Here is a 23,807-nt window from a genome sequence, read left to right on the forward strand (position 1 = left end):
TGCAGCAGAGTTTGGGTAACATGGGTCCTACCCTCAGCTTAAGGAGTGGGCCTTGACTGCCCCCAGGCAACCCATTTCCCCTATGTAGCACTGGTTCAGAGCTGGCCATGGGACCTCAGGTGACCCAACTGGAGGGAAATCTGGTTGAGGAGGAGGACCAGTGTGGCTGGCGTCAGCCCTCTCTCAACTGCAAGGGGAGTTTGCATTAGAATGATGCAGACACTGTAGACAACAGCTAGATGGAAAGAATCTCACCACTAGATCAAGCCTCACCTGAAGCTAGTTTCAGTTGCATGAGACAACAGTCCACTTAGTTGAAAACCAGATAGAGATTTGTCTGTATGAATCAGGTAAATGACACGATTACTCGAAAGATGTTTATAAGAGAGTAAGAGAGATGACAGGAGAGATTTGATTGTAAAAGGTCAGAGGGTCAGTCCAAATGATGATTAATCCATCAGTGAGGTGTAAACACTTGAAGTTATAATGAGGGGGACCCCAGAGGATCATTAGCAAGAGGGATGCCGAGGGCAGTGGAGAGGGAAGGTTTTGCGTGGCTATTAGACATGAGTGATGAAGTCTCAAGGTGAAGCAATGAGGAGCCACCAAGGTGTCCACCTCTCCTCATAGTTTTGTTCCCGCCAATTAAGTGATATTTCCTGCTAAGACACAGGGCTAGGCGAAGGTGGGGGGGTGAGGGGGAGAGAAGATGGGCAGCTATGGAAGGAAACTTCTCTGGGGAAAAAGTCTGGGCTTCATCTTCCTTCCTGTGGCAGAAATGCTCAAACAGCAAGTGACAAAGTAATCACCGAAGACTGTTCATTCAACTCTAGGACAACCTGGAGCTCCTTGTTTCTGATATAATCAGTTACCTGGACAAACCTGAACTATTTGAGGTGAAATCGGTGGTTCTTAAACTGGGGTCTGTGCACACACTCAAAGGGATTTGTGAACTTGGAAGAAAAAAAAACCAAACCAAACCCAACCCACATCTTCATCCCCACTAGCCTCCAGGTACACTTTAACCTTTGATTCTCTTATGAAAGTAGACAGTGAATCTCTGTCAGTGCCTCTGTCACTGAAGAAATCAGAAATGTTTTCATTTAATGTTCAGTGTTTGCTGATACCTGGCAGTATTGTGTCTGCTCATCACTACTTTGAAATTACAGTAGTTATCAGACCCTCCACTATATACTATTAGTTAACGGGCTTAATAAACAAGCACATGGTGCTCCATTGCAAATTCACTTTTTTAGTATTTTGATATTTCAACCTGACACCCTACTTATGTAGGGTGTCATTTTATGACTAATGCCATTTAATTTTCAATAAAGGACAATAACACACGGTTTGGGGGCCATCTGTCAGCCATGATGACAAAGAGTTCATTTTGTGTCGTAAATGGGGTTATTGGAGGAAAGAAATGTAACACTCAGTTGTAAGAAAATGTACTAATTAACAGGACTAAGAGGTTACACTCCTTGGACACTGAGCTCTTTATCTAAAACAATGTCCCCTTGTTAGTCCATTGTGTTACCATTTTTGTGCATTTTTTCTTTCACTCATTATTTTTTGTTTCCATAGTGGGCCGTCTTTCAGTTTTTAAACATTACCGTATTTCCCTGATTCACTGGCTCCTTTTGCTTTCTTTTTTACATTTTAACTTTAGTGAAATGAGCATGCAATCAATTTTGCATTTAATGTGGTACTTTCCTCTTTTCCCCTAAAAAGACATTAATTAATCCAAAGATCTATACAATATATGCTGCCTTAAAATCAAGGAGTATTATATTCTGATGAGTCACAAATAGCATAGTATATTAACTAGGAAATCAGAAACGTTTAGTTCTCCTTTTGCATGTGTTGAAGGCTGGATAGGAAATTGATGGTTTAGGAAAATAGCTGCCACTGCGGACTGTGCACCGTATTAGTTATCTATTGCTGCAGGAGATACTATTCCAAAAGTCAGCAGCTTAAAACTACAAAGGTTTATTATCTCACACAGTATGTGAGGGTCAGAAATCTGGGATTGGCTTAGCTGAGTGGTTGAGCTCAGGATCTCTCCTGAGGTTGCAGTCAAGCTGGCAGCAGGGCCTGTGTTCATCTGAGGACTGACTGGGGCTGGACAATCAGCTTCCTTGGTCAGTACCACGGATGGCAGGAAGCCTCATTTCCTCACCATGAGGGGAAGGAAGGAAGGAAGGACCCCTCCCCAACCCATCTCCTTCTGTCAGAAATACGGCTAATGGATAGAAACAAAAGTAACCACTGGCTGAAGATTTATTTCAGTTGAGCTTAAGTGTATTTGTTGTGAACTTCGGACAACTGTTGTACACTAACAATATCCCAGTAAGGACAAAAGCAAGAAAACTTATGTTTTTGTTTGTTTTCTTTTTTCTTCCATCTATTTTCCTTTATTCAAGTACCACTGAACCTCTGCTGTGATTGACTATGATTCAACCATAGGGGTAAGACTCATTCTAAAGACAAGCCTTGCTGTTTTAAACTTCAGTCTTTGTCAAAGCTAAATACACATTCTAGGAACACAATTTTCTAATATGTACGTTAGATGAAGAAGGTTCTGTGGCGTTTCAGGCAGAGGAAGCCTGTGCAGTACAGGGTCTGGGGGAGAATGACACCTTTGGGGACTTACATCAGAATGAAGACTGAGATTCACGGCTAGAATGGAAAGTGGGGTGCTGGTGGAAGAGACTGGAAAGATAGGCAGGGGCCAGGTGTGGAAGGAAGGAAGGAAAGAAAGGGAGGGAGGGAGGGAGGGAGGGAGGAGGGAAGGGAAAAAGGAAGGGGGGAAGGGAGGTGGGAAGGATGGAAGAGAGAAAGGGAGGGAGGGAGGAAGGAAGGAAGGACGGACTGTGGCTCTGCCCTAGCTGACCCTCAGGGAAAACGAGAAAAGGGCGAGGGAGCCTCGGAAGCTGTGCCTTCCGGGTGGAGGCTGTCTTGGTCCTGCTGCCACGGTGCTTACCTTCTGCCATGGCCTTGATGTCATCCAGCACAGGGACCACTTTAGGTTTGAGCTGTTCGAAAATTCCGCCTCCCAGCAACAACTTAATATCTACATTCCAAGAAGCATAAGGGACAGTGAGGGTGGGGTCTCTCTCTTTATTCTCCTCTTACCTCTCAGCCTCTTCCCGATGCTGATTTCGTTGCCTGGTTTAGTCTCTCCCGACGCGAAATCCCACTTTTCACTCCATACCCCGTATGGCCGTGGACTCTCATGTGGAGATTTCTTGGCACACTTCCAAGCCCTCACACCAGCTGCGCCCCCGTGAAAACGTAACCACCGCAGACTCGGTGTTTCTTTGTACTAGGAATAGGTTCACCTTATCACCTTGATTCACGGCTGCAGGTGTCCCTAACCTCTCCAGCTGGACCAGGGTTTCTGAACCCGGGCTCTATCGACGTCGGGGGCCAGATCCGTCTTTCCTGTGGGACCTGACCTGTGTGTTGCAGGGTTTTTAGCCACATCCCTGGCCTCTGCCAATGGATGGGACCCAACCGGGACACTGAACATGCTTCCAGATGTTGCCAGATGTCGTCTTGAGGGCAAAACAGCCCCTGGTTGCTAACCACTGAGCATGTGGGGACCAGCACCACCCACCCCTCTAATTCCTGAAGCCACTGGCTTCGCCGGGGGACCCATATCTGTCTTTAACAGCAGATCAGATGGAGACCCAATTCTTCTCTCGCGTGGGGAGTGAAGAACAGGTGCCTGTGACTGCAGGAAAGCAGAAGCATTTTTATAATATATGCTAGGCTTTAATGGCTGAGTAACAAACTACATGTTGTCAATAATGCTAGGGAATTACTGTTCTGTTTTCCCCCTTTGTTCACACAGAAATTGCAGAAACAGCATACTACATTTCTTAGTCCATGTTTTATGGGAGATGGCCATAGCATCTTCTAGCCAAAACAAACACATTTGAGGCAACATTAAATTTTACTCACTGTCCAGATCTGAGAATGCCCTTGCCTTTGTGGTGGTATACTGGTCCAGTACATAGTCAATTTGCTTAAAAAAAAAAAAAAAAAAAGATTAAATGAAACCTCTTCTTCTGGAGGTTTCCCAAGACACAATAAAAAGAGATTTAACATATGAAAATTATCCTGAATTAGAGTGTTTTTTAAAAGAAAGCAGGTTCTTAGAGATATTTCTATTTTTTGGATGCTCAGAATTCTTATTGGCTTAAGAAATATAATTTCTTATTTCTCATGATTCTGTGGATTGGCTATGCCAATCTCCTGGTTGGCGCTGGCTTGACTGGGGACAAATGGATCCCTCTCTCTATGTGGTCTCTCCTCCCAAGCGGCCAGCCTGGATGTTTTCACATAGCAGTCCCTCTAGCAAGAGGACAAGAGTAGACACTGCAAGGCCTTTGGAAGCCTAAGGTCAAAACTAGCACAAGGTCACGTCTACATCATTCGTTTGGTCAAAGCAGGTCACAGACACATCCAAGATTTGAGGGGATGGAAAACAGATCCACCTCTTGAAAGGAGGAACTGAAGAGAATTTGAGGCTGTGAGAAATCTACCACCCTAGAATCATTTTACTTAGCAGCTATTACTGACCTCTGCTGGGGCCACTCACCCTTCTGCCTACTGTGTCTTTGTGGGTCTGCTTCCCCACACCCTCTGCAACCCTGGATGTTACCACTTTTAAATAAAATAACTATTACCCATCTTCTTAGTGAAAATGTGCATTATTATTTAATGGTTCATTTCTCCAATTACTAGAGTAAGGTTAACTTGCAAATGAAACAACGGACAAAGGATTAATCTCCAAAATATACAAACAGCTCATGGAGCTCAATATCAAAAAAACAAACAACCCTATTAAAAAATGGGCAGAAGACCTAAGTAGACATTTCACCAAAGAAGACATACAGATGGCCAAGAGACACATGAAAAGATGCTCAACACCACTGATCATTAGGGAAATGCAAATCAGAACCACAATGAGGTATCACCTCACACCGGTCACAATGGCCATCATCAAAAAGTCTATAAACAATAAATGCTGGAGAGGGTGTGGAGGAAAGGGAACCCTCTTGCACTGTTGGTGGGAATGTAAATTGATACAGTCACTATGGAGAACAGTATGGAGGTTCCTTAAAAAACTAAAAATAGAACTACCATATGACCCAGCAATCCCACTACTGGGCATATACCCTGAGAAAACCATAATTCAAAAAGAGACATGCACCACAATGTTCATTGCAGCTCTATTTACAATAGCCAGGACATGGAAGCAACCTAAGTGTCCACTGACAGATGAATGGATAAAGAAGATGTGGCACATATATACAATGGAATATTACTCAGCCATAAAAAGAAATGAAATTGAGTTATTTGTAGTGAGGTGGATGGACCTAGAGTCTGTCATACAGAGTGAAGTAAGTCAGAAAGAGAAAAACAAATATTGTATGCTAACACATATATATGGAATCTAAAAAAAAAAAAATGGTACTGATGAACCTAGTGGCAGAGCAGGAATAAAGACGTAGACATAGCGAATGGACTTGAGGACACGGTGGGGAGGGGGAAGCTGGGGCAAAGTGAAAGTAGTATTGACATATATGCACTACCGAATGTAAAATAGTTACCTAGTGGGAAGCAGCTGCATAGCACAGGGAGATCAGCTTGGTGCTTTGCAACGACGTAGAGGGGTGGAATAGGGAGGGTGGGAGGGACGCTCAAGAGGGAGGGGATATGGGGATATATGTATGCATATGGCTGATTCACTTTGTTATACAACAGAAACTAACACAGCATTGTGAAGCAATTATACTCCAATAAAGGTGTATTAAAAAAATTTTTATGATGTTTGGGACCAGTTATATTTCCTCTGTAAATCAATTATTGACATTCTCTGCCCAACTTTTTATAGATTTGTTAGAGCTCTTTCATATATTTTGAACTACATAAGTTTCCCCCAAAGCCATAACACTTTAGTCTCTTTCCAAGATTATGAAAGCAATCTCAAAGTTCACCAGCCATGATTGCTGTGTGTTTAACTTTGCCAACTTTTTACGAAACAGATTTTACTTTGGCATCTTTAGAATGATAGGTAAAAAATATTATGAATTTTTACTCACAAACTGGGGAAATGAAGCATTTCCCCCTCTGCACAGGCTATAAAGCTGAATAAAGTTAGCTTCTATAATCTCAATATTAAAAATTCCTGCACTCCTTGCATTTTTAATTCCAACCACATATTAAAAAACTAGTACCGTATTTAATGTGTTGGCATTTTTTTAGAATATATTAAACCTGTAAGAACACATCCCTGTGTAAGGAAGCCCATGGATTCTGGCAGGCTCTTATTAGTGAATCTAAGAGGATAGCATCCTTCTCTCTGCATGTTGGTACCCATTAGCTCAGCATCATATGTTTGATGGTTTCTGCTGAGAGGTTTTTATTTATTTATTTATTTATTTATTTATTTATTTATTGGCTGCATTGGGTCCTCATTGCTGCACGCGGGCTTTCTCTAGTTGCAGCGAGCAGGGGCTACTCTTCGTTGAGGTGCGCGGGCTTCTCATTGCGGAGGCTTCTCTTGTTGCAGAGCACAGGTTCTAGGCCTGTAGGCTTCAGTAGCTGTGACTCGGGCTCTAGAGGGCAAGCTCATAAGTTGTGGCGCATGGGCTTAGTTGCTCTGCGGCATGTGGGGTCTTCCTGGACCAGGGCTCGAACCTGTGTCCCCTGCATTGGCAGGCGGATTCTTAACCACTGCGCCACCAGGGAAGCCCTCTGCTGAGAGGTTTTTAAAAAAGATGTTCTGAATAGGCAAAGCATCAATGTGCTTCTGGGATACAGAAAAAAGGTACCCTCAGGTCACCCTGTCCCCAGAGACAACTTCCGTGCATGTGTGTGTGTCTCTCCTTCCCAAGGAATTTTACACATCTATACAGATATTAGCAAATAAGTGTTTATAAAACAGAAAGGTTTCATTACCAGAGTAACTTCAAACAAACGATGGGGAGTTAATGATATTGTGAAAAAGAAAGGACAGTGGCACCAAAGATTTTTCTTTTCAAAAAAAGTCGGGGGCTTCCCTGGTGGCGCAGTGATTGAGAATCTGCCTGCTAATGCAGGGAACACGGGTTCGAGCCCTGGTCTGGGAAGATCCCACATGCCGCGGGGCAGCTAGGCCCGTAAGCCACAATTACTGAGCCTGCGTGTCTGGAGCGTGTGCTCCGCAACAAGAGAGGCCGCGATAATGAGAGGCCTGCGCCCCGCGATGAAGAGTGGCTCCCGCTTGCCACAACTAGAGAAAGCCCTCGCACAGAAACGAAGACCCAACACAGCAAAAATAAATTAATTAATAAAAAAAAAGTCATGGGGCTTCCCTGGTGGCACAGTGGTTAAGAATCCTCCTGCCAATGCAGGGGACACGGGTTCGAGCCCTGGTCCGGGAAGATCCCACATGCCGCGGAGCAACTAAGCCTGTGCGCCACAGCTACTGAGCCTGCGCTCTAGAGCCCATGCTCCACAACAATTGAAGCCACTGCAATGAGAAGCCTGCGCACCGCAACGAAAAGTAGCCCCCGCTCGCCACAACTACAGAAAGCCCCTGGGCAGCAAGGAAGACCAACACAGCCAAAAATAAATAAATAAAATTGAAAACATCATGAGACCTTTAAAATGGTTAAGCACTTTTATAATAAGTAATATAATTATATGTTATACCTTAATAAAAGAAATAAAGTAAAATGAAATAAAATAAAAGCACCAATTCTGAAATTACGCTTTGTACTCTTTTGAAAATCACTTGCTAGGCCTTTATTCCTTTATCTTTAAAATTAAAAGACAACACCTGTCTACAATGATTATAGGGTTTCCAGAAGGTCCGAATAAGATTCCAAATATATACAGGAACTCCCAAAGGCCTCAAACACAAAGCATCATGGGATATAGATTGTGGTCCTTACCCCTGGAGTTGCATTCAGGAGGGTTCTCAAGTCGTTGAAATTACTTTCTGACAATTTGCGAGTCTTTTCGATGTGAGTCCTTATGTGTTGGCTCGCCACAAAACCACAGATGATACCAATGCTGCAAGAAAAGGAAAGGAGAGCATTTACTGTGGAAGCCATGGCCGTGTGGCCAGGTGCAGAGCAGCCCACAGCTGGGAGGAGGCGGAAGGTCTTCCTGTGCAGAGAACCCCTGCTCCCCAAGCCCAGCTCCTCCACTGCTACAGGCTTCCTGCCTCCATCCCATAATCCACCCACCACCAAATGTGGGCCACAGAACAAGACTCAGTCCTCTCAGGGAAGACACATATCCATTCAAGACATGTTGCTCTGTTAAATATGAGTCTTATAAATGGAACAATGTTCAGGAAATAGAAGTAACAAAGGTTATAAGACAGGGTGTGGAATACAGTCCCACTTCTGTACAGATGCGAATGTAGGTATTCACTCTCCGTGCAGGGCGTGCACATACACACACACACTACATGCATACCTCTGCTCCCCTCAAGAAGACTGTCAGGAAAAATACTAAAATGATAAGAATGGTTTGGGCTTTCTAATGTTTTTGGTTAATCTAATTGTCTTTGTTAGCTACTGCGTTGTCCAGGTTGAAAGGAAACGTGAATTACTTTAGCATTAAAATACTATATAAGCTGCAAGCCATAGAGTATACGCCGTCTCCTTCCACTTTATGTGAAGTACAAAATCAAACAAAATGATGGTGCTAAAAGTCAGTGGTTATATTTGGGGGAGGGGTGGGTAATGGTGTAGTTAGTGTGTTCACTTCATAGAAATTCGCACATATGTGCTTATGATAGGAACACTTTTCTCCATATAAAATGCACTTCAATAAAGAGTTTCAAAAACACAACATGAGGGCTTCCCTGGTGGCTCAGTGGTTAAGAATCCGCCTGCCAATGCAGGGGACACAGGTTCGAGCCCTGGTCCGGGAAGACCCCACATGCCACGGAGCAACTAAGCCTGTGCGCCACAACTACTGAGCCTGCGCTCTAGACCCCGCGAGCCACAACTACTGAGTCCACACGCCTAGAGCCCGTGCTCCGCAACAAGTGAAGTCACCGCAATGAGAAGCCCACACACCTGCAACGAAGAGTAGCCCCCACTCGCCACAACTAGAGAAAGCCTGTGTGCAGCAACGAAGACCCAAAGCAGCCAAAAATAAATAAATAAAAACACCACATGAGAGGCATCTTACATGAAAAGCTCTACATGAAAATAAAAACCATATTTTTCGAGCCATCTGAAATGTCTACATTTAATCATTTTAAGAGCTCTTAATGTCTACTAATTATTAACAATCCCCTGACAAATTAATTTGACCAACTGGTTTGTTTTTGTGTCAAGGACTTTAAACATTAAAATGTTACATTTAAGATTGCTAATCACCAAGGCCCTGTTGAATTTAGCCACTAGATGGCAGCAAGAAATTATATAAACTCATAACATACCCTAACATACCCTTTTGTTAACAGAAGTTAACAAAATTTTTAGTTTGTAATAAATTGTTAGTTTGTAACCATCCAATGGAAGGTGTAACTATGTTTCTAGAAGAAAGTTTTGCAAATAACACGCCAACTTTGGGGGGAAAATTCTGATGCAGAATATGAATACTTCTGCTTCTTCACCAAAAGCAACATCTTAAGCATGATGCATTCATATATTTACAGGTATGATGGCCAACTGTCATTTTTGCACCAAAAGTCCCACATTCCCAGGAAACTTCTCAGTCTTGGGTAACTGGGGAGTCATTTGCCCCATTTCTGTCATGAGTCATTCCAAGGAGCATTGCTGGTCTGGTTACCAAAGGGGAAGGGGGAGGGGGATAAATTAGAAGGCTGGGATTGACATATACACACGACTATACATAAAATAGATAACCAACAAGGGGCTACTGTATAGCACAGGGAACTATATTCAATATTTCGTAATAACCTATAAGGGAAAAGAATCTGAAAAATAATATATATATATATATCACTGTGCCATACACCTGAAACTAACATGATAATGTAAATCAACTATACTTCAATAAAAAAATAAAATTTTTTTTAAAGATAGAGAAATAAATAAGAAATAAAGAAATAAACCTATTTTCCCATAGCAATATTACATAGGTGCATTGCCTTTCCAAACTAATCCCCCAAAGTCTGTAACACAATGTTTAACAACATTTCTTATGGTTAACAAGGTACAGTGGGGACTTCCCTGGTGGCGCAGAGATTAAGAATCCGCCTGCCAATGCAGGGGACACAGGTTCAAGCCCTGGAAGATCCCACATGCCACAGAGCAACTAAGCCCGTGTGCCACAACTACTGAGACTGTGCTCTAGAGCCCTTGAACCACAACTACTGAGCCCACGTGAGACAATTACTGAAGCCCGCACACCTAGAGCCCTTGCTCCGCAACAAGAGAAGCCACTGCAGTGAGAAGCCCGCGGACCGCAAGGAAGAGTAGCCCCTGCTCACTACAACTAGAGAAAGCCCGTGCACAGCGAGGACCCAACACAGCCAAAAATGAATAATAAATAAATTAAAAAAAAAAAAGGTGCAGTGGAATATGCAATAAAGGAGGAACATGAGACTTGGGTTCTGGTCCCACAACTGCCACTAATTCATACTGTGTGAGCTTGAGAATGTCCCTTCCCTCTGTGAGCTTCAGTTGGCATCAAAAACTAGAAATTAGATTAGATCGGTGCTTCGCAGACTGCAAAGGAGAGGGGTACTGGATGTCCACAAGGTGTCTTCGATTTTTTTTTAAGTTTGGGTTTATGTTGATGATAATCTTTAAAAGATCTAATTAACAATATCCTCTGACATTTGAGAGGACCATCTTAGAATCCATTTGTGTCGGTCTTAAGTCTGCATTGGTATTTATGAAGCTGGCATTACAACAGAGCAATAATAGTTATTAAATGATTCACTCATGCAAAATAAGGCCAAACGACCCAAAATAATGACTTTGGAGTAGTGTCAACAGAAGGGGGAAAAAAAGCTGAGTCATAGTAATGTACCTGGAGCTTTATTTACCATGCCAATTTTCAACCATTCTACACCATGACAAGTCAGGATCACCACCTGAATATACCTGCCCACTAGAGGATTTCACACTGGGGGCCCTTGCTCTCTCCCCATCATGTCCAAATTATTTGTCATTCATCATGCTCCAGACCCATTTTTGTCATATAAGTCAAAGTGAACTTGGGAAACAAACAGCAAGTCCAAGTGCATGTGGCTTTCCCTGAACCCCCTGGATAGGAGAAGGACGTCTTGCCTTGAACTCCCAGAGGTCTCGCCCTGAAGTTCTGATGGGTTTTTCTCACTTTATACTCTATTTTGCCTTTATTTCCACCTATGTTTAACTTCCCTAAAAAGAGGTGGAAACTGCTTCTTTGTCAACCTTGGGTAATGCAGGGTCTCGTGTCCATGGTGGGTGTTCAGGGAAGGCGGATTTAAGGACTGGGCTTTGTTTCATCTGATCCATTTAGAAGATTAGCCATATGTTCAGAATGTCCAAGTCAGAAACTATCTTTGTTCCTTTACTGAATAAATGCTGTTACTCCAAAAATCATCAATCAGTAAACACAGCATTGAAATACAATGCTGAATTTCAATACACCGTATTTAAAAGGACACATTTCTGTTACTCAGTTATAGATCTAATTAAAATGAAAGCATTAATCATTTTTAAAAACTGTACTAAACAGAATTCTGGGATACAATTTAGCAACTTTCAAAGCTGATTTTCACACTCATAACTCATTGTAAATTTTATATTTAAATTAAAGACAGCAAATTCAAATGCTTACACAGGCAGGCAGAAAGCATGTAGGGCAAAATGCCCGGTATGGACCTGTGGGAGCTGGAGATAAAGATGGGGGTGGGGAAGATGCTCTGTGGCTCCAGTCAGTGCTACCATGATGGAAGAAGACCAGATCTTCCAATTATTCACAAAAATCTGGGAATCTGGATTCATATGTAAAATCTCCCATTTCAAAGTTTTTTTCCCATTTTTAAATATTAGCAACAAATCAAAGAAAAAAAATTTAAATACTACACAAACCAATTGATGGTCTCCATTTGTAACCCCAAATTTAAAACCCTTAGTTAAACACAAATAGAGAATTTTAAAGTTATTCTTTTTGTTGTTGTTGATTTAGACATTCCTTATTATTCAATGTTCCTTTAAGCATGCACACAAAAAAATCACATGAAATTAATGTTTTGTTTTTTTAAACACCAGTCAACTATAAGGATATGACGATGAGGGAAATTCACCTCACACAAAAAGAGAATAAAATTTCAATCAAATGATAGTCAAATGACTATCAATTCTCTGGCATTGACACAAAAGCCTTTAAGGTATCGAAAATTTTATGTAGTACAACAAAATCTCTTGACATTTTTAGCAGAAGATAGGAATTTATTTTTATGACATATTAGCACTATAACTTCTGTATTTTATATGGACAGACCAATTTTCTCTACTTAAAAGTAAATACTAAAGTTTTTAGAGTATAGCTAAACATTTAGAATTTGTAGCAGTTTTTTCTACCAATTTCTACTGACAATGAAATTAGCCAATAAGAGCCAAATAAATGCTCTGTCTGTAACTGATCTCTTACTTTTTAAAGATAATTTTTCAATTTCGATTTCAATTTTATATAACTAATTCTCACATTAAGCAAGTCGCATGCTAGTTCAATTTCTTTTCTGGAAGCTTGTGGCTTCCACGCCAGGAATTGACATCACATTGTAACAACAACAACAACAAAAATGAACTTTAAAAATAGCCGTCTTCCTGAAAAGGACTGGGATTCAGTTTCACCGCAGTAATTGGCAAAAGCTGACTTACCCTACTGGGAAACTTAGAAACAACCTCTATTCTGGAGAAATAAAGGCACAGCTGTTCCTTTTTGTTGTTGCTTATAACCTTTTTGAAGTTCTGAAAAATGCAGTGATGACAAATGCAAAGGAAAGGAGAGAAAAGTTGGCTTTTTCTGGAGTAAGACACATCTGCTTAAACAGCCCACAGTGAGATGTGGAAATGTAATCTTCTGCTGATGGTCAAACAGACTTATGTAAACATATGTCAACGTCTATGGAATTCAAACACTCTGCAGCTGCCTTTGGAAAAGCTCAAAAGGAAAAAGAATATGACCACATATATTCCACATATACTAGGGGGTCTTTCTCATTAACACCTATGCCTTTCTCAATTAAAAAGAAAAGATTTCAAAAATTTTAATAAAATGGGATGGATGAAAAATCAAGACTAATTTTAAAAACCAACTTCTTTTTTAATTGTAACAGTATTCAGCCACAAAAAGGAACTGAGCCTGATAAAAGGCAAGTAGACTGCTCTGGGCTTCTGAAAGAATTTTTTTTAAATCATATACAAAGATTATTTATCACTAGTATCCAATCTCTGCTGAGGTCGATGGAAGCAGAGGCTAATACCTCATTTTCTTTCTCTTTCCGCTTTCTAATTTTGTGGACATTCTTTCCCCTATTATTTTATTCTAATCTTCTGATTTTGTGGACATAAGTTTCTTCTCCTTTTTATCTAATCATAATATGGAAATTTCTGTTTTCTCCTGGCCTTTAATCTTCTTGGCTAGTTTTGATTATGTGCAAACAATTACTCAATTCATGCTGATGAGGATACTTGCAAACCAGTAGGTGTTCTAAAATGATGACATCAAAATAGCTATTTAAATTAAAAAAAAAATTCAAAGCAAAGAAGTTTAAACTTTTAGTCTGAACTCAAAGTAAACAAAACAATCTCAACTACTACTCTTATTTAGACCTATTTATAATCCTTATATAAATTCAGTGTATTATGTAAAATAAATTAGTTTAAATTTGTCATTTAGCCTCAAATAGTTGATCAACTTTGGTTTAATTGTACTGAAATATAAAATTGTTATATTAATTAATAAGTTTTACTCGGGTGGGGAAAATATCTTAGCTGATTGTGTAGGAGGATAGAATCACAGGTATTTTTTTTAAAAGAATTTTCTAAACTAAAATATATTCAGGAGAAAAAAACTTACCTAAATGTGTTTGATGGGTCTGAGTTCTCAAGAATAAAAGATATATTTAGCATTCATTTTATATAAAATGAAAGCCAAGCTTACTTCTGACATTGTAGCTTTAATGTTTATATATCTTTGTATTTAAAACCTCATATAAATAATTCAATCTGTTCAGGGTGAACTATAAAGTGTATATTGTATAATTATATGTAATGCAAATAAAAGTGCAATTTAAAAATAGAAACCCAATACAGGACATATGTTCCATTAAAAAAACTGAAAGCCCATTATTACATACGTGAACATTTATTTGGGTAAATGAGTACATGCAATAAAGAATTTTCCTGAAGTTACATCATATGTATTTATATCAAGAGAAAATTCTTAACTTGTTAAATAAATAATCATGCTAACAAGAAGCCCTAAGGGTAAGTATTTTCAAAAGGCTCTTTGTCACCTGAGCCTCATCTTTGATGTCTAGGGTATACAAAAAGGAAGACACACCGGCTGTCCAAGTCTTTGGATGAATGAAGGATGTAAGTTTCAGGCTTAAAGGAAATGCACAAGGGTCTGATTGGTCTTTGGGCTATAACCAACATTCTTCTGGTAGCTGGGGGGAGGTAACTACTCCCACAGCTGTAGGGTCTGTACATTCCTGAAAATCCTTCAAACACAAAGCAGAGAGACAGGGGAAATCTGTAATTACCACTGTCCCGATCCTAAGCTGCCTTTCAGAATTCTATGTGAAGAAGCAGTTAGATTCAAATTATGGACAGAGAGAACAGGGACACAGAGGGAAACAGGAGAGAGAAAGAGAAACCCACACCCACGTCTTGCAGATGAAACACACCCACAAAAACTACCTGGTGGTTAAACAAGGGTGCATGAAATTAGCTAACACATTCACTTGGATCCTGTTTATAAGTATATTGTTAAGGTCTATTTTTTTTTCTTTTTTAACATCTTTATTGGAGTATAATTGCTTTACAATGGTGTGTTAGTTTCTGCTATATAACAAAGTGAATCAGCTATACATATACATATATCCCCATATCCCCTCCCTCTTGCGTCTCCCTCCCTCCCACCCTCCCTATCCCACCCCTCTAGGTGGTCACAAAGCACCAAGCTGATCTCCCTGTGCTATGCGGCTGCTTCCCACTAGCTATCTACTTTACCTTTGGTAGTGTATATATGTCCATGCCACTCTCTCACTTGGTCCCAGCTTACCCTTCCCCCTCCCCGTGTCCTGAAGTCCATTCTCTACGTCTGCGTTAAGGTCTATTATTTCACTCTTTTCAGCAGAAGGATATCTGTTCAAAAAAACTGACTGCTTTGGAATCAGTGGCAGTGCACTGGCTTTTGCTTTTTGTGTGGATTTTTTGGTTTTCCAAATTTAATTTTTAGTGTACTTAATTCAGTAAGTAATACCTGAGTGTGGTAGATAATTAAAAAGAAACAAGAAGTCTGGTTGCAGTAAGAAGCGAGTTTGCTTCCCTCCCCTTCACAGCCACCAATTTCCTTCCCAGAGGCAACTCGCCTGGCCAGGGTCTCGGCAATCTTTTCACATGGTCTCTATGCAAACATAACCAAGTGTTCACATCCCCCTCCTTTTTTGTTTTTAATCACTGGTGTTGTGTTCTACACGTGGTCTACAAACTGCTTTTCTCACTGCATCTCACCTGGGGACTGTTTCATATCAGCAACTCTAGAACTGGCCAGTGCTCTCCAATGGGTATATGGCAATATACCAGTATTCCAATGAATGGTCCCCCAAAACTTACATTTCACCATGCTTCTACTGATGGCCACACTTCAAGAACTTTTCTTCCTGGGTTAGCAGCCCAAACTTCAAAACTAAATTGTTCTGCTTAATCTTGTTTAATTTCTGTTTAATTCTGTTTTCTGCTTAAATTCCCCAATATCAGTTATTCAGCAAAATTTGAAAGATCTTACTCATGGCTATTGAGCAAATGCGGTGCTCAGAGACACATCAAGGAGGATGCGACTGGCACTCCTCGTTGTCTCTGGGTCTCCTTGAAGCCTAGCATTACTCATGTCATAGGCACTTTATTTCTGGATATGACACACTGATTGAATGGATGAGGGAATGTGGAAAGATGACCAAGCATCACAACCAGGGGGCCAGTATTGTGAAGCACAATCCTCAGCTGAGGAATCTGATTTCACAACTAAACTTCTTCGTCTTAAAAGCAGTGTACATCTAATCTGTCAGTCCACTGGAAAACTTATGGCAGCAGCAGGGGCTGCAGAAGAAACATCCTAAATCATGAAGTGTGCTCCAGACTTCAAGAGAGGGTTCCATATTATTTCCAAAAGGAAGTACACATTTAGAACCAGAAATATGCAAATTCTATAACTGGGTAATATATCACTAAAGCATAGGTTTCTGCCTCCAGATTACCCTGCAGAAACACTGAAGGAAATGTTTAATGAAAATGGTACACTATAGGAGCTGGATTTTTAGATTTATTTATGTATTATTTATAATAATTATTATTTATTTTTAACTCAATAATAGAGACTTCTTTTTTTTTTCCAGCCATGTCGCAAGGCACGTGGGATCTTAGTTCCCCAACCAGGGATCGAACCCGCCCCCCATGAAGTGGAAGCGTGAAGACTTAACCACTGGGCCACTGGGGAAGTACTAATAGAGTTTTGATGCTATGTTTTAATAGTCACAATTTTTTTTTTTTTTTTTTTCCAGTACGTGGGCCTCTCACTGTTGTGGCCTCTCCCGTTGCGGAGCACAGGCTCTGGACGCGCAGGCTCAGCGGCCATGGCTCAAGGGCCCAGCTGCTCTGCGGCATGTGGGATCTTCCAGGACCGGGGCTCGAACCCGTGTCCCCTGCATCGGCAGGCGGACTCTCAACCACTGTGCCACCAGGGAAGCCCTAATAGTCACAATTTTGAAGATAATTCTCTAAAGAATCTGTGAATGCAACAACAAAGGGTAATTACCACCTTCAATGGAGAGAAAGGAATAATGAACTGATTTCTTTCTCACAATAAAAGTCTTCATTTAACAAACTTGAAAAAAAAAAAGACAGGTTCCAGCTTAATTGCAAACTCAAGAAAACTGGGTATATAGATAATGTTTTGGAGACTGGTTCAAGACGGCGGAGTAGAAGGACGCGCGCTCACTCTCTCTTGCAAGAGCACTGGAATCATAACTGACTGCTGAACGATCAGACAGGAAGACACTGGAACTCACCAAAAGATACCCCACATCCAAAGACAAAGGAGAAGCCACACTAAGATGGTAGGAGGGGCACAATCACAATAAAATCAAATCCCAAAACCGCTGGGTGGGTGACTCACAAACTGGAGAACAATTTTACCACAGAAGTCCACCCACTGGAGTGAAGGTTCTGAGCCCCACGTCAGGCTTCCCAACGTGTGGGTCTGGCAACAGGTGGAGGAATTACCAGAGAATCAGACTTTGAAGGCTAGCGGGATTTGATTGCAGGGTTTTGACAGGTCTGGGGGACAAGAGACCCCACTCTTGGAGGGCACACACAAAGTAGTGTGCATGTGGGGACCCAGAGGGAAGGAGCAGTGACCCCATAGGAGACTGAACCAGACCTACTTGCTAGTGTCGGAGGGTCTCCTGCAGAGGCGGGGTTGGCCGTGGCTCACTACGGGGACAAGGACACTGGTAGCAGAAGTTCTGGGAAGTACTCCTTGGTGTGAGCCCTCCCAGAGTCCGCCATTAGCCTCATCAAAGAGCCTGTAGGCGGCAGTGCTGGGTCACCTCAGGCCAAACAACCAACAAGGAAGGAACTCATCCCCATCCACCTGGAAGTCCTAGCCATGGCCATCAAAGAAGAAAAAGAAATAAAAGGAATCCAAATTGGCAAAGAAGAAGTAAAACTGTCACTGTTTGCAGATGACGTGATACTATACATAGAGAATCCTACAGACGCCACCAGAAAACTACTAGAGCTAATCAATGAATTTGGTAAAGTAGCAGGATACAAAATTAATGCACAGAAATCTCTTGCATTCCTATACACTAACAACAAAAGATCAGAAAGAGAAATTAAGGAAACAATCCCATTCACCACTGCAACAAAAAGAATAAAATACATAGGAATAAACCTACCTAAGGAGGTAAAAGACCTGTACTCGGAAAACTATAAGACACTGATGAAAGAAATCAAAGATGACACAAACAGATGGAGAGATATACCATGTTCTTGGATTGGAAGAATCAATATTGTGAAAATGACTATTCTACCCAAAGAAATCTACAGATTCAATGCAATCCCTATCAAATTATCAGGTTTTTTTTACAGAACTAGAAAAAAAAATCTTAAAATTTGTATGGAAACACAAAAGACCAGAATAGCCAAAGCAATCTTGAGGGAAAAAAAGGGAGCTGGAGAAATCAGACTCCCTGACTTCAGACTATACTACAAAGCTACAGTAATCAAGACAATATGGTACTGGCACAAAAATAGAAACATAAATCAATGGAACAGGATAGAAAGCCCAGAGATAAACCCACACGCCTATGGTCAACTAATCTATGACAAAGCAGGCAAGGATATACAATGGAGTAAAGACAGTCTCTTCAATAAGTGGTGTTGGGAAAACTGGACAGCTACATGTAAAAGAATGAAATTAGAATACTCCCTAACACCATACACAAAAATAAACTCAAATGGATTAAAGACCTAAATGTAAGACCAGACACTATAAAACTCTCAGAGGAAAACATAGGAAGAACACACTTTGACATAAATCACAGCAGGATCTTTTTTGACCCACCTCCTAGATTAATGGAAATAAAAACAAAAATAAACAAATGGGACCTAAATAAACTTAAAAGCTTTTGCACAACAAAGGAAACTATAAACAAGATGAAAAGACAGCCCTCAGAATGGGAGAAAATATTTGAAAACGAATAAATGGACAAAGGATTAATCTCTAAAATATATAAACACCATATGGAGCTCAATATTAAAAGAAAAAACAACCCAATCAAAAAATGGGCAGAAGACCTAAACAGACATTTCTCCAAAGAAGACACACAGATGGCCAAGAGGTATGTGAAAAGCTGCTTAACCTCACTAATTATTAGAGAAATGTAAATCAAAACTACAATGAGGTATCACCTCACACCAGTTAGAATGGGCATCATCAGAAAATCTACAAACAACAAATGCTGGAGAGGGTGTGGAGAAAAGGGAACCCTCTTGCACTGTTGGTGGGAATGTAAACTGATACAGCCACTATGGAGAATAGTTGCAGCTTCTTTAAAAAACTAAAAATAGAATTACCATATGACCCAGCAATCCCACTATTGGGCACATACCCAGAGAAAATCAGAATTCAAAAAGAGTCACATACCACAGTGTTCATTGCAGCACTATTTACAATAGGCAGGTCATGGAAGCAACCTAAATGCCCATCAACAGACAAATGGATAAAGAAGATGTGGTACATATATACAGTGGAATACTACTCAGCCGTAGAAAGGAATGAAATTGGGTCATTTGTAGAGACATAGATGGACCGAGAGACTGTCATACAGAGTGAAGTAAGTCAGAAAGAGAAAAACAAATATCGTATATTAACGCATATATGTGGAATCTAGAAAAAATGGTACAGATGAACCAGTTTGCAAGGCAGAAATAGAGACACAGATGTAGAGAACAAACGTATGGACATCAAGGGGGGAAAGCGGGGGTGGGGTGGTGGTGGTAGTGGGATGAATTGGGAGATTGGGATTGACATGTATACACTAATATGTGTAAAACAGATAACTAATAAGAACCTGCTGTTTAAAAATAAACAAAGATTTTTTTAAAGTTCCTAATAAAAATGAGAAAAATAAAAAACAAACAAAAAAAGAAAACTGGGCATATAATTAGAAAGTTAACTCCATCCAACAATATTCTCAAATTCCCCAATTTAGGGACTCTACCCATCTGTATGGCACAGGGAACTATACTCAGTATTTTGTAATAACCTATAAGGGAAAAGAATCTGAAAACAAATACATACATACATATATATATATATATATACATATATATATATATATATATATATATATATATAAATAACTGAATCACTGTGCTGTACACCTGAAACTAACATAATATTGTAAATCAACGATACTTCAATCTAAAAAAAATTTCTTGCAAAAGATCCCTTTGGACGTACAAATCAACTAGAAATACTTGCTCTGCCTTCCTGCAGGCTGCCTGTTTCGAGAGAGCTATTTAAGAGGAAGGAGGCGCTGTCCTGGGAGGTGAATGCTTTCTTCAGTCCCAAATTTATCAGGATGGCTTCAAAATGAAAAAAAAACATGGGGTTGGCTTATCACATAAACTACAGCAGCCTGGTTACAGCACTAATTTCTGCTTATAGTGATGTGCTCGGCAACATTTTTGTTCTCTCTTTTCTGTTTTCTGCTTTTTGTATTTTGTTGTTGTTTCCAACTCATGCTCAACAGTTAAAACACAAGACATTTCTCATCAACCTAAAACACAATCAGCTGTTGTCCAAGATGCTACTTGCCTTATAAATATACAAATCACCAAGAGGGAGAGTGTAAAGTAGTTCTTGAGGGCGGCCCCATTTTTCTTCTGTCGCTGGTGCATTTCTCCACCACACTTGTTACAGCAACGACACAAACTAAAGACAAACCCCACCAGAGGCATCAGAATAATAAACAGCAATCCCAGGACAGCACAGATAATAATCCCGATCTCATAGTAGATAATCTGCAAGTCAAACAAAAGAAACAGCACATACTGTAACATAAAATTACATGTAGAACATTCCACAGTGTACACATTTCATGCTTTTAAGCTATTTGCCATCATGAGTTAAATCTTGAGCGGTGTGTGTGTGTGTGTGTGTCCATTTTGAAGATCCTTCTTGAAACAAAGAAAGCAGAGATCTGAGTTATCAGAATATGGGATCAAGCAGTTACTACCTTCTTTCAACTTCCAGGAAAATATCCAAATTCAGGGTCAAGTTGCAAATGGTGTCATTTCAACCCCAAAGGTATTTTGTTTGTTTTTAAACGGCATGACAAATTTTGGCAGAAGTCCTTGCATAATGAATAATCTATACCAAGGATGTTTTTCACCAGAAAGATAGAACTAGTAATAGTTATTAAGGATTCAAAGTAGTTTGGATTGGATCGATTAATGACAAATTCATATTTAGTTATGAAAGAATCTGGAATATATCTAAATTTAGAAAAAAAGGCTCAGACTTTCCAAATCAGACATGTTACTCACAGGCCACTCAGTTTCCCCACCCATGTACTGGGAATAAAATACGTACCTTATAAGGTCCTTGTGAACATTGCAGATAATGTATGATTAGTGATAAGGTGCCATGGAAAGTACCTGGCGTGGAGCAGACACTTGTTAAGTGCCCCTTTCAGGCTGCTGAGCCCAGCCTCACCAGCTAAGTCTCAGAGAGCTCCTAGGTTCCTAGGAACTAGCACAATAGCTAGACACAATCAAGTGACCTAAACCTATTTTCATAATCACTGATGGCTTTATTCCAGGCTAAATAAAAATTAATGCAACAGGATGATAAAACTCGTTCTCATTCCAATTCATGTATGCAGTTACTCACACTTCCATAAAGCAAGACACTTTAAAAGAATGGCAGAAAATTACAGGTTGGTGGTTTGCAACCTGTAATGGTTTGTAATGGACCAGCTAGATAACAATACATTCTGAAGCCAAGCTGAGCAAAGGAAAACGAAACCCAAGCCTTGTTCCTAGAAACAAATGTGATGTCTTAGGAGAGAGCAGTGAACTTGGAGTCAGAGGACCTGCTTTAAATCCCAGCAGGGGCGGCTTTTAATTTTCTAAACTAGGAAATGTTACATTAGCATTAATGTCATCAGCATATTGTGAGGGACAGATAATTAAATGAGTTAATGTGTAAACAACTAGCAAAGTGCCCAGCACACAGCAAATGTTCAATCAGTATTAGCTAACTCGTGGGCAAACGCTTATGAGTATTAAGCTAGGTGCAAACGGCACTTGAATATTATCTACTTCCATAAGGTTAAAATGCTAAAAAGAAAAAAAGTGATTGCAATTTTGATGCAGCCTTCTTGAGCTAAGCTGGACACCACGGCCATGAAAAGTCATTATTTGCTGGTGTGTAACCCACCCTTGAAGACTCACATCATTGGCCAACTGAGAAACCAGCTCCAGACACTCCAAATTCTTACTTATTTTGCTATCTTTCTCAGCAAATATTCTAAATTGTTACTATTTTTAGAAATTGTTTCTGGGAATTTCCTGGTGGTCCAGTGGATAGGACTCCACGCTTCCACTGCAGGGGGCATGGGTTTGATCCCTGGTCGGGAAACTAAGATCCTGCAAGCTGCATGGCACAGCCAAAAAAAAAGTTGTAACACTGAACCCCAAACCCAGGAGAGAAGGTGTACTGAAATGTTTTTAATGAACTATCTTTAGCTCCAAATACAAATTTTATATTTTGTATATAAGCTTTCCAATGTCACTACTAAATATTAGGTTAAACAGTATCAGGAACAAGATTATGTCATTTCCAGAGTTCACGTCTACACTTGAAAGTCTGGCCAAGATCTGGCAAGACCTAAATTATTTCCTGATATACTAAGATCTCCGGAGTGCTTTGTGGATTGTGTTGAAAGAAGCTCAAGATTTAAATTTGCAGATGGGCTGCTATTCTTTCGTGGACTACAAAAGCTGAAAGAGAAGATGGAAGATGATGGCAGATACAAAAAGGAAACAATTTAAAAATCATCACAGTGGAGATGACAGTGAACAGAAAGTTCTGGTAAAAGCGTCACACCACTCGCGGGCTTTAGACAGAGCAACGTGAAACAGCAAGTGAGGACTTTACCTTCAGAATCAAGACTACATTTTCTGGCTGAGGAAGTCAAAGCCGTTGCAGAGTTTGTGCAAGCAGAGGCAGCATGCATCAAGAAAACAGAAAACATTACTGGAGTGATTAACCACAACTGAGACCATTAATATCCCACACAGAGGAAATCAAGGGAGAGGAGGATGACACAAGACAGGAACATAAAAGGAGCATTTATTAGACAGTGTTTTGGGTACAGTCAAGCTCTAGGGCTCACATTTGGATTTACATTGGATTTCTTGAAAGGTTCTTAATCAGTATGCTAATCAGTTATGGACAAGGGGAACTAGAGGGAAAGTTACAAATGCTTAACACACTAACCACAACCACATGGTCTCCATGAAACAGAGAATCAGTGGCTGCCTAGAACCCCAGAGCCCAAGGCACCAACTTCCAAGTGTCCTTTCTAAAATGACAATCTTATGGTATCATTCCCTTGTTTAACAGCATTCCATGGATTCCCACCATGTTTAATTCAAACTCCTCCACGTGGTCCTATGTTATTTAATTCTGGTTTCACGTCCCCATTCTTCTTGACCACTCTAGTCCCCAGAAAGCATCATGGTCTCTCTCCCTTTCCTCACTTGGGGCTCCCTCTTGCTTGAACCTTATTCCCACCACTCTTCCCCCAATGAAAGTCAAGTCTGAACTTGGATGTTGCTTTCTCCAGGAAGTCTGTCTTGATAACAATGTCTGGGTTTGCTGTACATCCCTCCTTCATGATGCCATGGAGTCCTACACTTGCCCTTTCATGGTGCTTACCTCATTTGCTCAATTTATAAGACTATCCTTCTTTTTGGAAGAGGGAGGTGACATACATATGAAGAGGGACAAAGTCATTATTGTTG

General features: G+C 40.5%; 1 protein-coding gene across 1 annotated transcript in view; it reads right to left on the reverse strand.

The window, feature by feature from the left end:
- PROM1 (prominin 1) overlaps positions 1-23,807 on the reverse strand; it is a gene marked incomplete at both ends in the record, with an annotated part of 118,334 nt that overhangs the window by 44,663 nt on the left and 49,864 nt on the right. Inside the window, 4 exons of the mRNA XM_079711628.1 lie at positions 2,984-3,073; positions 3,967-4,030; positions 7,950-8,070; positions 20,593-20,798. Of these exons, the coding sequence (XP_079567754.1) occupies positions 2,984-3,073; positions 3,967-4,030; positions 7,950-8,070; positions 20,593-20,798 (481 nt within the window). The remainder of the gene's footprint in view (positions 1-2,983; positions 3,074-3,966; positions 4,031-7,949; positions 8,071-20,592; positions 20,799-23,807) is intronic.

Source organism: Hyperoodon ampullatus (assembly GCF_949752795.1).
Source record: "Hyperoodon ampullatus genome assembly, chromosome: 1".
NCBI classification, from domain to species: domain Eukaryota; kingdom Metazoa; phylum Chordata; class Mammalia; order Artiodactyla; family Ziphiidae; genus Hyperoodon; species Hyperoodon ampullatus.